Source organism: Wickerhamomyces anomalus (assembly GCF_001661255.1).
Source record: "Wickerhamomyces anomalus NRRL Y-366-8 unplaced genomic scaffold WICANscaffold_5, whole genome shotgun sequence".
In the NCBI taxonomy this organism is placed as follows: domain Eukaryota; kingdom Fungi; phylum Ascomycota; class Saccharomycetes; order Phaffomycetales; family Wickerhamomycetaceae; genus Hansenula; species Hansenula anomala.
The window spans coordinates 604,072-619,110 of NW_017567114.1; the positions used below are offsets into that span (position 1 = coordinate 604,072).

The window sequence follows — 15,039 nt, forward strand, 5'->3', positions numbered from 1 at the left end:
AATACCAATTCAAATTTCAAATAAATCCTTTGTCCAAATTTTTCCAATAAACAAAAACGAAATCTTGTAAGGAACTTTCAATCAGATAATATCTTGACTTAATATTCACCTTTCATCAGCACACCAGGCTGAACTAACAAACAAATTGAGTGTAACAATGTCTTTTGATATAGTGAATATCAGTGAATATCTTTTGATGTAGTGAATATCTTTTGATAATAGATAACAAATAGATGATAAACAAGTTGGATTTAATGTTAACTCAATCAAAATTTGAGAATAGTTATGAACCGGTAATATATATTTGGTAAAGAATGTAATTTCAGAATCAACATTTGCAGCAGATATGCAATAAGTTTCAACTAAGCAATGAGGTGAAAGTAAATGATTTTCAATAATTAACATTCTCTGCATTATCTTTAAGAGTTTCTAGTGGCTTCATATATCTCAGAGATCTTCAATTGTCTTTATAGTCTGAGGTGTAAGCAAATGAGCAGTTTTCAACATTTGTATAAAAGCAATAGCATGTAATGGAAGTTTCCAAGCAGTAGAATAGAATGATTTGTCAAGTAATGTATTAACCAATGTAACTTGTAAGTTAATAGCTTCTATATCTGTAAAGTTCATAGCAAATCTTTCAACATGATGGCAAATATCTTCACATATAGTCAAATCAAGAACAAGTATAATAGACAATAGATCATAATCTTGAAGATTTAAAAATGCATCAATAGATGGAATCAAACTTGGGTAAATTGTAAGCTTGGTATGAGTTGTAAACAAATAGTTGTAATCAAACGACAATAACTTCATATGCATCTTCTTAAGGGTAAAGTGGTAAACTTGGTAGATATCTTCGATATCTTCACTTCTTCATATCTTTGTCTATCGACTAGTTGATATATCATTTACCTGTTGGGTTCTGCAATAGTCATAACCAGTATCATGTCCATTACCATCTCCAATGAAGTCTCCATACTGAGGTTCACTATTTTCAACACTTTCTCTCAAAGTTCAATGAAGATTAATTTGAATGATCAGGATCCAATGGATTCTTAAGTCTCAGTAGACAATAACAATATGTAGACAATAACAACATGACGATCTCATATCCTTCTTCTTCTTCTAATCAAGTTTTCGACTAGCATAGAGCTGGAAATCTAACGTTTCATATTGAGGGGGATTAATATGCAGTCTTCAATAATCCGTAACAATAACATAATTCAATGTTGTAGTAAGCCAACAGAATAGTAACTGGATATGTAAATTCTTTTCAACGTGATAAAACAATGACAAAAGTATGAGTTCCAGTTCTTGTGTAATGACAATCAATGCAATTGTACTCTCACTTGCAGTACACAGTTCTAATTCATCAACATTCATGAGTTGGACTTTCAATAACTTCAAAGTTTATGACAGAATTTGTTGGTTTTTCAATGAACTTTTTTGTCCTTCATCATTCAATATTTCCTTTATAGCAGAATCGGAATTTTTTTTCATTTTGGCTTGTGGATTGCATCTGAAGGTTTAATGTCACTGTTTTCTTCTAATGCACCAACTTGCAATAGTTCCAATAAGTAAATGAAGTTATTTCTCTTCTTTGTCATCAGTTTCAGTAGTTTCTCTCATTTCATCTTCTTTGGCTGTTTCACTCAACTTGAGTTTTGGTCTAGTAACTCTACCAACATTGATTTTTCCTTCTTCATTTTCAGTTGATTTACTTTTAATTTGTTTATCAACTTCTTCTTAAACTTCTTTCTTCTTTTTTATGACTACCTTTATTTTTCATATCTTCATCTGAAGTCAAACGTCTTTTATTCTCTGGATCTTGTAACTCACCATTTATGCTCGATGTCGATACATCTTGACTGGAAATTTGTGATTGTTTAGCATTGTTTTGAGTTTGATGGAAGCCTTGCAGTAGAAACTTGTTGTTCATTTGATAAAGAAGATTTTGTATGAATTGATGATTGTTGTTGAAGAGGTTGATATGATAATGATGAATGATGATGATTTGATTAAAGATGGAGTTTTCTTCACCATTACTTGTGACTTGTGGTTTTGATAACAGTAACTCAGCAATCATTAGTTGTGCCAACTGATGATCTTTCATTTCTTTGAATCTTGCAACATACTTAACTTTGAAGTCCGTTAAGTCAAACACTTTGAGACTTTGTAACCAATGTTGTTATCATTATGGTTTGATAAAAATACATAGATGATTGTGTGATTGCAACTTTTCATCTCTAGTTGTTTGCTTTGTTGGTGTTGTGGCACCGATTGATTCAAATGCAAATATAGTTTTTCTAGCATCTTTTCTTTCCTAACTTCAAATCATTTCTTATCTTTGAGTCATAGATAATAGCATCTTTAGTTGATAATATTGGCAGTAATGGTTTGTTGTACTTGAAATTAGTTTTACACATCTTTTTGTAATGATTGATATCTTTCAAATCTAAAACTAGTAAATTCTAAAAGCATTATTACTAATGATGTTTTTTCATTTATCCACCATGACTTTTCACAATTGTTGTTAGCTTTTCAAGCATACTGAAGTCAAATTTCATTCCATTGTTAATTTTGGAATTGTGATGTTTGAATGCACACATGTTATGCGTTGAAGATTGAGATGGTTGATTCAACTTGAGCTAAGTTGAGTGGTGTTAGGATGTGTTAGGATGTGGTAGATTGTGTTGTTTCCAATTTGTAAAGTTGGTAAATCATCATTTAATTTGTATCAACTAAATCTGTATTGAGCCATTTTTGTTTGAATGACGTGGAACCATTTCAAGTAGTCAGAGTCAGGTTTCAATTCTCCAATTTCTTGGTTCATTTCTTTCAAGATGTTTGATAGAATTTTGGCGTTTGAGTTCTTGTGGTTTTGCCTATAGTATCTGATGTATTCAGCTTCATCCAAGGTTGTGAAATTCGTTTCAAGTAACGAATTACTGGTGGTAGATTTAGATTTATAACCTTGACCTTTGTTGACTCTATTGGTTGGTTTCTTCCATAATCTTTGTTGGTTGTTTGATCCATTACTATCACTCATTTCCCTTTTGTCTTCTGTTTCTTGGGAATGCTTCAGTGAAGTCATCAATATCTGGTTCAAATAAATAATTATCATAGTAACTATAGTGATAAAATTTTTTCAGATTCATTTTGAGTGACTTTGTTTCTGTTGATGTTTTCAGCATTAGTGTTTTCATCTTCAGATTCTTTGGATCGTTCAGATTCAGATTCTGGTTCAGTATCAGCATTGTTTTTCACCAAAGTGGTCATCAGAATCATCACTTGAAGAATTAATACTTCTTTCATTGGAAACAGTTTGTTGTTGATTATGACCAGTTTAACCATTTGAATTTTGTTGATAGGTGTTTTGATGCTCAACGTTTTTTCACTTGTGGTTCATTAACGACGTGTTCATTACTAATTGTTTTGTTTAGTTGGTTGATTCCAGTGTTTGAAGTTTGGTGAGCACCCGAGGCGCTACCATTCTTGTTTGCAGCAGATGAAGTACTAGTAGTTCTAGTATTACTAATAAAGGTAATAAGTGAGATTGTTATATCAAATATGAATACTATACAAGAATATTATGAGGATGGATTATATGAGGAAATTCCACCATATATAATGGTGCTAATTGTAGATCAGGTGGATCGACTCAAGTCTGTGACAAGTCTAATTGGCTATTAGATTACTGACACGTAATCTGCACTTAGTTGGATTTTCACATCACAACAAACAGTGGCCATCTCATGAAGTTTCCCGGTGAATTTGGCAGATCAGCTCTTGCACCAAAACGTAAATATCACATTGCCATGAACGCTTACAAATTCGAATGGGTCAGCAGTTGATCATACGAGTGTATCTTGATAGTTTTTTTTTTCATTTCTATTGGCGCATACTTAAGCTTTGAAACTTACAAGTACTTATTATATCGCTTGTATATTTTTTGTTCAAGGCTTATACCGAAGATATGAGGCGCCTCAAAAAAGGTGTAGTCCGGCATATATTAAAAATGAATGAATAAATCATTTTGAGACTTATTATTATTCCCCATGCCAAGCGCCCAAGTGAATTTCTCATGGCTTGTTCTCTTTGTGGTGAGGCTAAAAAAACCATTTCATATTTTTTTTTGTAAACAAGCTGTCGGAGCAACCTATTTGTACTCACCTTGATGGAATAAATTCCTTCACATTGTTTTTTGACCCAGAATGTCAGATAAAGTTATAGTGGGAATACTACTAAGGTCTAATGATGGTAATCAATGGCTGTGAAGCTGTAAATCTGATGCCCTATGAATGGTTATTATGTGTATCGTGTAATTTAGTTCTACTGGGATCTCCTGTGGTATTTATATAACTTCTTGAAATCAAACTTATCTCAAACTGACACCAGAATAATAGCTATAGCATACAGAATATAATTTTGCTTATTGTTTTAAATGATTCAATCATAAATTCATTATCATGGGGCTGCTTCAATGACATCGAATTGATTTGTGAAAAGTTTGGGGATCACTTAAAGCAAATGATGAGCTCCACTTGATGGAGGCTACATTGAAAATTTCTACCAAGGTTTTACCAGCCTATGTGATTGATCTAATCCATTACTCTGAATAATTTGGGGGTTCATTTTGATAGCCGGTTTCTCAAACAAAATAGGTGCATCCTAATACTGTCAAATTACAAGAAAAGAAAGCGAAAGAGGGAGTTGTAATTGCGAGTAAAAATTGAATAAGGACTAGATCAGAGAATTCGAAGAAAATCCACAGAAGCTTTTCATCAGAACTCACACACTCATCACCCAATTTTTTTAATATAACAAATCAGGATTCAATATGCAAAGCACAATGATGGCCAATTTGGAGGAGAAGAGTGAACATGATCTGGCGAAACCCACCAAGGCATTTTTATGCTATATTTCAAGCAGGACTTCAATCAATTTAACAGAGTGAAGACAAACAAATTTTTTATGACGAAACAAGAAAAATCACTGATGTTGAACTGCAGAAAGCTCAACAGCCAACGAAAACTTCACATAAATACAGTATGCAAATAAAAAATACATCAAGTTACAACCTCAAGACCCAAATAGAACAATAGGAAGTGTTAATCCATCACTAAAAGAGCAGATCAAGCATAGAGAAGCTGAAACAAAGTCAGAAATAAAAGCCAAAGACCGAAGTTCGCCAATAAATAAAGAAAAATCCCAAAGCTCACAGGAAGTGAAAATAAAACGCAAAATTCTCTAAATCAACTCAAATTCAAGTGTAAACTAAGGGCGTGTTCTGGGACCAAAAGTTCTGAAAAAAGTTCCCAAAAGTTTTTACCTAAAGCGGCAAGAAACCTAGATAATCTCGAAACCGACACTTTTTTGTGACAAAAGTTACAACCGCAAGGTCCCAGATCGCATTCGTGGTGAATTTTGTTAGGAAAACCTAGAACTTTTCAAAAGTTCTGGCGATAACTACAAACTTTGTTAGACAGTAGCACCTAAAAATTGGCATATGTATTATTTAGATATCCATTTACTATATAGTTGACTTTCAGCCAAAAGTAGTTTTTCGTTGTTTGACAGTGTCCAGTTTTGTCATTTTTTTTTCCAATCTGAGCAAAAACCTAGAACTTCCAATTTCGCAAGTTCTAGGTTTTTGAAAAAAGTTCCCAGAACTTGCGGTCCCAGAACACGCCCTAATACTCGATGAGCCTCAAACAATGAGAACTTTCGCTAAATCACAAAACAACAGTACAATTCAAAAAATCACTATCTTAAAGCGTAAATTTAAGGGAAAAATAAGAAACAAATGAAAGCAATGCTACAGATTATTAAATTTTTCACCCTATTTAGAAGGAAGCTAGGATCAAAAGAGATTCAAAGCTTTTAATGTGGAATTTGAAGCGGTTGAGAAACAAACACTATAAAGCATAAACGAAAACAGATAATTACGAATAATATAATACAAAGTGTACTACAAAACGGCCAAAGCTATCAAAAGTTGCACCAGCTTCATGAAAAGTCAATACGACTGGGGAAAACAACTCGAAATACTAAATAGAAAGCCAATAAAGATCAGATCAACCCCAACAATAGGTCAATCATCAATGAAAAGACCTACTGAGAAGTATCTATCCACAATATCAACGAAAAAACGCTAGTCGAATGCAAAATGAAGGACGGCAGTCCGGAGGATGTCAATATTTGCCGAGTTAAATAGGCAGATCCAAGAGTTTGACAATTTAGCTTGCCCAAAGGGCATTCGCAAAGAATCATTTGAGTATCGATGGCTCCAGAATAACTGAACTCCCGGCCAAATTATTTCAATGCGGCTATCGTTTACGAAACTCTATGCATGCTCACCAGGGAAATAACCAACGAAACAGTTGTTAGTGTTACAACTCGAGCAACCTATTGTCACAGATATTACTTGAGAAACTTATTGTCACAGATATTACTTGAGAAACCATCTTGCCCCGGATATAACCCAAGGGACAGATTGCCACAGAAATAACTCAAGAAACCGTATTTCCAGAGTTATAGCTGAAGAAACACATCGTATATATTCATTGCGAAGACGGAGATAGTATGAGAAAGTTGAAACTCAATGCAGATCGCCAAAATACATTGAACTGCTTTATACTTTCCACTGAGGGTGAACAAACGCATCCACTGACTGTATTGTTTCCTTGAGGTATGAGCTTACAGTAAAAAATGCCTCACAAGGAAGATAAGCACTTAAGTTTAGACAGTAGTTGGATTTTCCGCTTCTAAAGGTGGCCTGAAGATTTCAGGCTAAAAAGTTGTTTCGTTCCTAGGGCTATAGGGGGGACAACCTGATATACGTGCGTTATCACTAGAGAGACCTGTGGCTTGGGAGATAAATTGATCACTGTCGATACCGAACACATATATACGACACATACACGGAGCAAATACGAGACATATACGAGGTAACTTGAGTGATAGCCCAAGCAACAGTGCGGTAGTCTTACCGTAACTGCTGGCTCGAGTAGCTGTTAGATTGATGTAGGACTCGAAAACGGGGTGATTTTATGAGATATACAAGCCACTGAAGCATACAACCTTAATTTAATAGAAATGATCGAATTTCATAAAACAGTACTGTTTATGGCCAAAGGCCAACCATTATACGCGAGAGGATTCTCTTATGGCAGAAGTTTGCAAATCACGGCAAACCTTTGGGGATGCTTGGACTATACTGACATTACTTGCGAGTACAAGTTATGTTCGAGCTGGAAAAAGCTGTAGAGCCGTTTATATGACAAGAAATGCATTTTAAGAGGCGCAACTTGCCTAAGGGCTCAAGCTTTTACTATTTGTAATTTAGCCCAAAGCTCAAACATTTGTGTTGTTGACTGCAATCGCTCGAGTAACTGGTTCCCGCAGCTATCACCTAGGGCTTTGGTTTCTTCAGTTATATGTTTCTTCAGTTATATCTTGGACAACTTGTTTCTCCAGTAATATCTGAGGCAATCTGTTTCTCCAGTTATATCTGTGGCAAAACGGTTCCTCAAGTTGTAACACTAACAACTGTTACGTAGGTTGTTTCTCAGGTGAGGTTGGATTAAGTTTCCCAAGCGATAGCCGTAACTCGAATAAATACGAGTTACTGTAGACATTAAAACTCCGTTGAAATGGAAAAAGGATGGTCAACCACTTGAAGGTACTTCCAAAGGGGCCAATTCGCGCATCCAAGTTATCCAGACCAGTTAGGTATGCAGTCATTCTAGCTGGGAAGTGAGTTTTAAACATGAGTGCAGACTTCACAACTTTGCTGAATCTTACGCTGCTTTAACGCTGCCTAATAATTTAGCCATTGATGAACTGCTTCCTGTACACCTTTGTGTGCAAGGTTCAGCGCAGTAGCGAAATCATCGAGTTGTTGAAGTGCTTACTTATTTGTCGGATTTTCTAAGTCTTTTAACTGAACTGTTGAATCTCAAGCATTTTGTCCCTCTTTGGGTGCATATAGTACCATTTGGCATGGTTTAATAGAGATTATATTTATATGAGAGAGCAACCAGACTATATCTGTGGGTTTCTTTCTGAAGTTGTATGTTCGTTTCACTCTTGGTGCTGTGAGTTTCATTTGGAATGATTTTTATTTTTGGAACTAGTGAGTTTAGGTTTTATTGAAATGTCATATTGTATTGCAGGCGACACAATGTATTCACTCGGTTTTTCAAGTGTTATTATACATATTTATTGTTTGTTGATCGCCATCAGTAAGCTCATATTGGAGCTTTAGTTTATTTTAATTAAGGTTTACGCATGTTTTATAAAATATATGAGCTATGTTTTGTAAATAATTTCTCTGTTCGAGTAATTATAGTTCCTTGAAAGCATTAGATCCTCTATCTTTGATCATTCAACTTTTGCCGTTTGTATTGACTATTTGCTCTTCGATATGTGTGTGGTTTTCGTTTCGAGTGTCTTATAAAAGCTATCCCTTAACTTTCTCAACACCTAATTATTTGATAATTGACTGTGAAATTTCATTGTTATTCATGGTTGTGTTTGATATAGATTCGAATAGCTTTCACTAACATTAGATCTCTCTAACGATTGATTTTATACCGTCCTTGATCTTGTGCTGTTGAGCAGAGTCTTTGAACTGATGATATCATTGTTTTCATCTGGAAGTGATGCTCAAGCTTCAATGACAATGGTGAACTTAGTTTGATGATCGAACGTTGATGAAGTACCTCCTGGATCTGAGGCCACTGTTTGTAAATATTTGTAGCTTGTTCTGACCGAATAGCTGGTTTTACCGATTAAAACTCTAATAATTTTCTTACCCAATCTGCCAAATGAGATGAAAATGCATTTGTTAATCAGTAGGCTGAATATGATGAGATTTTTATAGAGGCTCAACTCAACAACCTCTTCAAATGTGCAGCCGTTGATGGTAAATCAAGAAAACAGGAGCATCAAATTGGTGTAAATTGTTGTGAATGGAATATTAAAACCTGATTAGGGATAATGAAAAACCCATTGATGTGAATATAAATAATAACTTTGTGTCTGATGAACCTTGATCTGTAATTTGAACTTGTTATGGAGGGGACTTGATGATATTTACCAGCTATAGCAAAACACTTATAAATCACCTTTTTGTTTGGTTCCTAAACAAGTTGAAGAAATCCTAACAATATTCCAGAGGCAACCCTGAAATTAAAGAAGGAAGTGACTGAAAGAGGGAAATTCATTCATTAAATATTAATTTCATGCTTGGCTTTTGTGTCTGTCTGTCTTCTTCCTTTTTGTGGATGTTAGATAAAGAAAGGGGCTTTAGCCTTTCGTTTTTGTGTACAGTTTTTTCTTTGTGTGTTTTTGTGTCAGTTTTTTTCGGTCTTAAGCGGTCAAAGTATGACCAATATTTAATACAAGAACTATTAAAATATTTGGCCAGTAATTGGTAGTTCCATATAACGTAAAAAAAAGTAAATGCTTTCTCTTATAGATGGACTGCTTATACTCTAAGACTTTTCATGCAGTGGATCACACGCTTTGTAAGGGTTTTTTTCTTAGAAAATTACATCTTGGGCCTAAATGGCAGTATTGTTTAGGCTGTTTCACTTATATACTTGGAAAACTATGTTATTCACGAAGAACTCACATAATACTTAAATATTTGGAATCTAACTGACTTTTCCTTGAATGGGGCTCGTTGTTACGGGTTAGGGACAACAAAAGTGTGTTGAGCTCATGGCATACCTGGTGTAAAACGCAGGCTCTAAAAAACGTACAAGCAGTTGAAACGAAACGGTGACACTTTCGAGCTTCGACTTTAAGAGTCCTGATATTAATTCTAGTCAGAGCCGGGAAGATTAATTTTGTGTAAATTGGGTAAATTGAAGCCTTTTCCGTCACTCAGAAGACAGGTCTTTCGCTGTATTAGATGACACTCCAACATGATTTTCTAGCATTTCAATCACGCTGCCTTAAGTGGGTACAATTTAATTAAAATCAGCTACTGGATTTTGGATTGACTGTAGTCTTTAGCCATATTCGTTTCTTTTCCATTTGCTCTTATGGAATCGTAGACCTCTATTGACCCACAATTTTTTACATGTGAAACCTTTTAGCTGGTGTTCCATTAATATGAGAGTCGAGACTCGAAAACCCTGAAAAAAAAATATTTCGAGACAATAAAAGCTCAAATAAAATAAAACTGCTATCAATCAGTTTTCACCGTGGAGCATCTCATTCTTCGCTAGGGATAATTTCGATGTACGGAATCAAGAAATAAGAGCTACCTTTTTTGGGCTGATCGATATGATTGGTTGTAACCTGTTGATATCTAAACGTTTAGCTGTTAAAGCTGGGCATCTGAAGAATCTCTATACATATGAAAATTCAGGTTAGATTCAGGGATTTGAAAAACATTTACTGGCTAGATTGGGGTTAAGCGAGTATTGTCATTGTTCATTGTCTGTGATGCTTTGAAAAAGGATGTGTATTGGTTAGATTACAATGACTTGTGAATCCACGTTGAGTACTATTCAAGGGATCGTAAATCGAAGTGGATCCCGCTGCTGATAAGAAGTATATTGCAGCTTGAATATTTAGTCAGCTCGAGAAAGTTTACATGGTATCGGCCAAGACTCAAGAGACCACTACATGCAGTTGATTATAGATTAGCTTGGGAGGATACTGGATTGGTACATTGGTACATTGGTACTAAATTGGAAGATATAAAGAAGTCCTGACTCCTAAGGTGGGAGCCAGTGCGTTATCTGCTTTTTAATTTGATTGAGAAACCTTTCTAGGTAATTCATGATTTACAATATGCTCCAAGTATTTAATCAGGCCAATACCCATTATTTCCTTGCAGTTCAACTTGTTTAATTAGTCAACCATCATAATGCTTTTTTCCAAACCTATATTAGCTTCAATTTTGCTTTCATTAATCACTTCATCTCAAGCTGCACCTTTTTCAAAAAGAGAAGATACCTCTGCTTTAAAAAATGCTAGTTTACCAACAGTTAAAATCTTTGGTACAGGTGGTACGATTGCATCAAGAGGTACTTCAGGTTCACAAACTGCTGGCTACTCGTTGGGTCTCACTGTTGCAGATTTAGTTGATTCAATTCCTGATTTAGCAAATGCTGCAAATATTGAATACATCCAAGTTTCCAATGTTGGTTCACCTTCTGTTAATTATACACATCTAATTCCTCTTCATCATAACATTTCTGAATCATTGGATAGTGATGAAATTGATGGTGCTGTTGTCACACATGGTACTGATACTTTAGAAGAAACAGCATTTTTCTTAGATTTAACTATTAAATCAGAGAAACCAGTTTGTATTGTTGGTGCAATGAGGCCTGCAACCGCACTTTCTGCAGATGGGTCAATGAATTTATATCAAGCTGTCAGTATTGCAGGTTCCGAAGAAGCAAAGGGACGTGGAGCTCTAATTCCATTTAATGATCGTATCAGTTCGGCTTTCTGGGCAACTAAAACAAATGCAAATACCTTGGATACTTTTAAAGCTGTGGAACAAGGGTTTTTGGGTACCTTCTTGAACAATGATGTTGAATTCTTTTACCCACCAGTCAGACCAATTGGTTATCACTATTTTGATATTTCAAATGTCACAGATGCTTCAGATATTCCAGAAGTTGCCATTCTGTACTCTCATCAAGGTTTAGATCCCGAATTGGTGCGTTTTGTTGTTGAGGAAAGAGGTGCTAAAGGTATCATTTTAGCAGGTACCGGTGCCGGTGGTTGGACGTCAACAGGTTATCCTGTTCTACAAGAAATGATTGAAAAGTATAATATTCCAGTTGTTAGATCAAGAAGAACTATGGATGGTTCAGTTCCAAACACTGGTTCACGGTCACAATACATTTCATCTGGATATTTGAACCCTCAAAAAGCTAGAATCATGTTGCAACTATGTTTGCATGCTGGTTATGATATCAGCCAAATCAAAACTGTTTTCAGTGGTGTCTATGGTGGTTAAACATTACAGCCACAAAAAACTTTTCATAAAGTGTTTTAGTTTTCTTTCTCGTGATACAAGAAGACAGCTTCTTCTTTTTCAAGCCGTCTCACATATGTTTAACACAACCTTTTCCCTAATCAAAGATTATTTATTTATTTGAATATCTTGCTTCAAATGTAGAAAATTTGGGTAGCTTATATTGTCCTAGAGTGGAACAGAACACCCTGTATTTACAAGAGCTAAGTATCCAAAAGTTGGAGTTCTTTGCATATATTTGTCTAAATAATATAGTTCACTGGAGAGTCAAGATTGTTGGTTCACCTTATTCATCTCAAAAAAAAATTGCTTAAAACCCTTATAGTATTTGAAACGTTTGGAGTGTTTCCCCTTGATTTACAACCGCATGTCAGAATTTTTAGATCCAAGTACATGTTTTTTTTGACACAAAAACAGGACACAAAAACAGTATTAATAGGGAAGTGATTAGGAGCTCGTAAAAAGACATGGGCCAGAGCTTTTAGTTAGGCTTAATTGTTCCTTTCTTTCAACATAGTCTGAAGGCAGTAGCCTGAAAGCTTAACTAGTATATAAAGCTTATCAAATGGTGTTCAATGGAAACTTGAAAGTCAAAGTATTGGCCCTTGGACTGCGACTCGGGTTTAAGCGGAGACACTCATAATATTAAAAGCTATTGCGCTGTACTCAATCAATACTTGTTACACAATTCATATTGATGAATAGGATGTTCAAACGAGTTTTCACTACAAAGCAGGTGCTATAATCATTAATAATGTTATCAATTTTTTTTTTGTTTTTTTATTGTACAGCTAGTATTTAAATATGTGTAGTTATATTATTATTATTAAATGCTAAAATTATAAAAACACTAGTTAGTCACTGGAGACTCAGTCTATGACTAATTTAAAAATTAAGAGAATAAAAGCAGGTAATTAAAATGACTAATATTTGCTAATGATATTAATGATTGCATTATTTAATTATGTTCAATTCTAATTATTATTAACCAAATTTTGAATAATTATTAAATCTGCATATTTGAAATTCGAAGTAACAACAATAAAAGACCAATATATTCATCATATAACTTAAATAATTAAATATTATTAATTCTATAATGTTTTTCGATATTAGCTGCTAGTAGTGTAGTCCGATTTCAGCATTAGACAATATTATGAATTATATTATACGCCCTGATTAAGAAGCTATTTTTTATTAGCGACAAGCTTGATATGAATCTTCAACGACGTATTGGATCTCCCAGACTTGTAATTCAATTCCATACAACTGATGTATCAAAGCACTGCAGCCATAAGTCGACATTGCACCAGATGTTCCAAGTTCTTATTTGACTTTTATGAAATTTCTTATGATCATTCATTAAGTGCCAAAAAGATGAAGTAAACACACAATAACTTCTGGATTTAATCCACTACAAAACAATTTAATAAATTATCAAATAAACTCGAACCGTAAATTAATTCCTAATATACAAAATTTACCTAAACCAACAGAAATAAAACTAAAACCCTAATACACACATACAAATTGTTGCTTCAATCAAATTAAGCAGAAGTTGATGAAGAATATTTGGTAACAGCTCTGGTACCTTCTGAAACAGCATGTTTAGCTAATTCACCTGGTAAGATCAATCTAACAGCAGTTTGGATTTCTCTAGCAGAGATGGTTGATTTTTTGTTGTAAGCAGCCAATTTTGAAGCTTCAGTAGCAATTCTTTCAAAGATATCGTTAACAAAAGAGTTCATGATTGACATAGCTTTTTGTGAGATACCGGTATCTGGATGTGTTTGTTTTAAAACTTTGTAGATGTATGAAGCATAAGTTTCTTTTCTAGCTTTTGTTCTCTTTTTTGGAGCATCAGTTGAAGATGAAGTTTTTTTAGCAGCTGGTTTTTTTTCAGCTGGAGCTTTTGAGGCAGGTTTCTTTTCAGCTTTTGGGGCCATTGTGAATGATTAATAGATTGATAATAAAGTAAGTGAGGAAGAGGAAAAGAAAGAAAAGAAGAATCGATTAAGGGCTTGATTGGCAAAGTTGTAGGAAATGGTGGTGTTTAAATAATAATGCTGGGAATAAACACAATTTGGCACTTGTTTACGTGTCCTGCGAAAAGTAAACAAAGAGGGCGTCGTGCTGGATGTTACGCGTTGGCTGCGTGTAAATATGGGCACTGGGTTTGTGGGCGGCCCATAGTTAAGGATCGGGCGGGCCACACCTCGCGAAGGAGCGGTGCAGCGATTTACGCGTGGGCCCTGTGTAAAACACAGCACCGCAAGGAGCAGTGCCACGATTTACACGCGGCAGGGGCGTAGAACTGGGACCGCCACGAGCAAAAGGTAAACAATCCAAAACATATATCACTTGCGAACGCATCTGTATATAAAGCCACCTCTTCCCTCATCTCCATCCAATATGTTTACCATCTTCTCTTTTCTTCTGTTTTCTAACAACAATTCAATTTTAAATCAAATAATATCATATAACAATGTCTGGTGGTAAAGGTGGTAAAGCCGGTTCTTCTGAAAAAGCTTCTCAATCAAGATCAGCTAAAGCTGGTTTAACTTTCCCAGTCGGTAGAGTTCACCGTTTATTAAGAAAAGGTAACTACGCTCAACGTGTTGGTTCAGGTGCTCCAGTTTACTTAACTGCTGTCTTAGAATATTTAGCTGCTGAAATCTTAGAATTAGCTGGTAACGCTGCTAGAGATAACAAAAAAACCCGTATCATCCCAAGACATTTACAATTAGCTATCAGAAATGATGAAGAATTAAACAAATTATTGGGTCATGTTACCATTGCTCAAGGTGGTGTTTTACCAAACATTCACCAAAACTTATTACCAAAAAAATCAGCTAAAGCTACTAAAGCTTCTCAAGAATTATAAGTTGCTTTGTAAATTATAATTTAATTCATTGAAATGGGTTATATTCTGTACATTATGGGTTTTATTTTGTTAGTTTAGGTGGATACTAATTTTATGATTTTGGAAGTTTAGTTTTAAGAAAACAATGTTACAAGAATACATT

General features: G+C 34.8%; 5 protein-coding genes across 5 annotated transcripts; 2 read left to right on the plus strand and 3 right to left on the minus strand.

Annotated features, from left to right (window-relative positions):
* Nucleotides 1-337: 337 nt before the first annotated feature.
* Nucleotides 338-819, minus strand: WICANDRAFT_106506 (uncharacterized protein; the record flags this gene model as incomplete). Its single annotated transcript, XM_019180476.1, has 1 exon — nucleotides 338-819. One exon carries the CDS (start codon nucleotides 817-819, stop codon nucleotides 448-450), a length of 372 nt encoding a protein of 123 aa, XP_019037322.1. The 3' UTR covers nucleotides 338-447.
* A 360-nt stretch (nucleotides 820-1,179) lies between these two features.
* On the minus strand, nucleotides 1,180-3,279 carry WICANDRAFT_70083 (uncharacterized protein; the record flags this gene model as incomplete). Its single annotated transcript, XM_019184192.1, has 6 exons — nucleotides 1,180-1,745; nucleotides 1,777-1,868; nucleotides 2,329-2,471; nucleotides 2,526-2,648; nucleotides 2,777-3,100; nucleotides 3,169-3,279. The coding sequence occupies 6 exons, from the start codon at nucleotides 3,277-3,279 to the stop codon at nucleotides 1,588-1,590; spliced, it is 951 nt and encodes a 316-aa protein (XP_019037323.1). The 3' UTR covers nucleotides 1,180-1,587.
* A 7,168-nt stretch (nucleotides 3,280-10,447) lies between these two features.
* Nucleotides 10,448-12,430, plus strand: WICANDRAFT_45542 (uncharacterized protein). The gene has a single exon (XM_019182588.1). It carries the CDS (start codon nucleotides 10,889-10,891, stop codon nucleotides 11,993-11,995), a length of 1,107 nt encoding a protein of 368 aa, XP_019037324.1. The 5' UTR covers nucleotides 10,448-10,888; the 3' UTR covers nucleotides 11,996-12,430.
* Nucleotides 12,431-13,560: 1,130 nt separating this feature from the next.
* Nucleotides 13,561-13,959, minus strand: HTB2 (histone H2B; the record flags this gene model as incomplete). The annotated part of the gene is made up of 1 exon (XM_019182222.1): nucleotides 13,561-13,959. The coding sequence occupies one exon, from the start codon at nucleotides 13,957-13,959 to the stop codon at nucleotides 13,561-13,563; it is 399 nt and encodes a 132-aa protein (XP_019037325.1).
* Nucleotides 13,960-14,498: 539 nt separating this feature from the next.
* HTA2 (histone H2A) lies at nucleotides 14,499-14,897 on the plus strand (the record flags this gene model as incomplete). Its single annotated transcript, XM_019182106.1, has 1 exon — nucleotides 14,499-14,897. One exon carries the CDS (start codon nucleotides 14,499-14,501, stop codon nucleotides 14,895-14,897), a length of 399 nt encoding a protein of 132 aa, XP_019037326.1.
* Nucleotides 14,898-15,039: the final 142 nt, after the last annotated feature.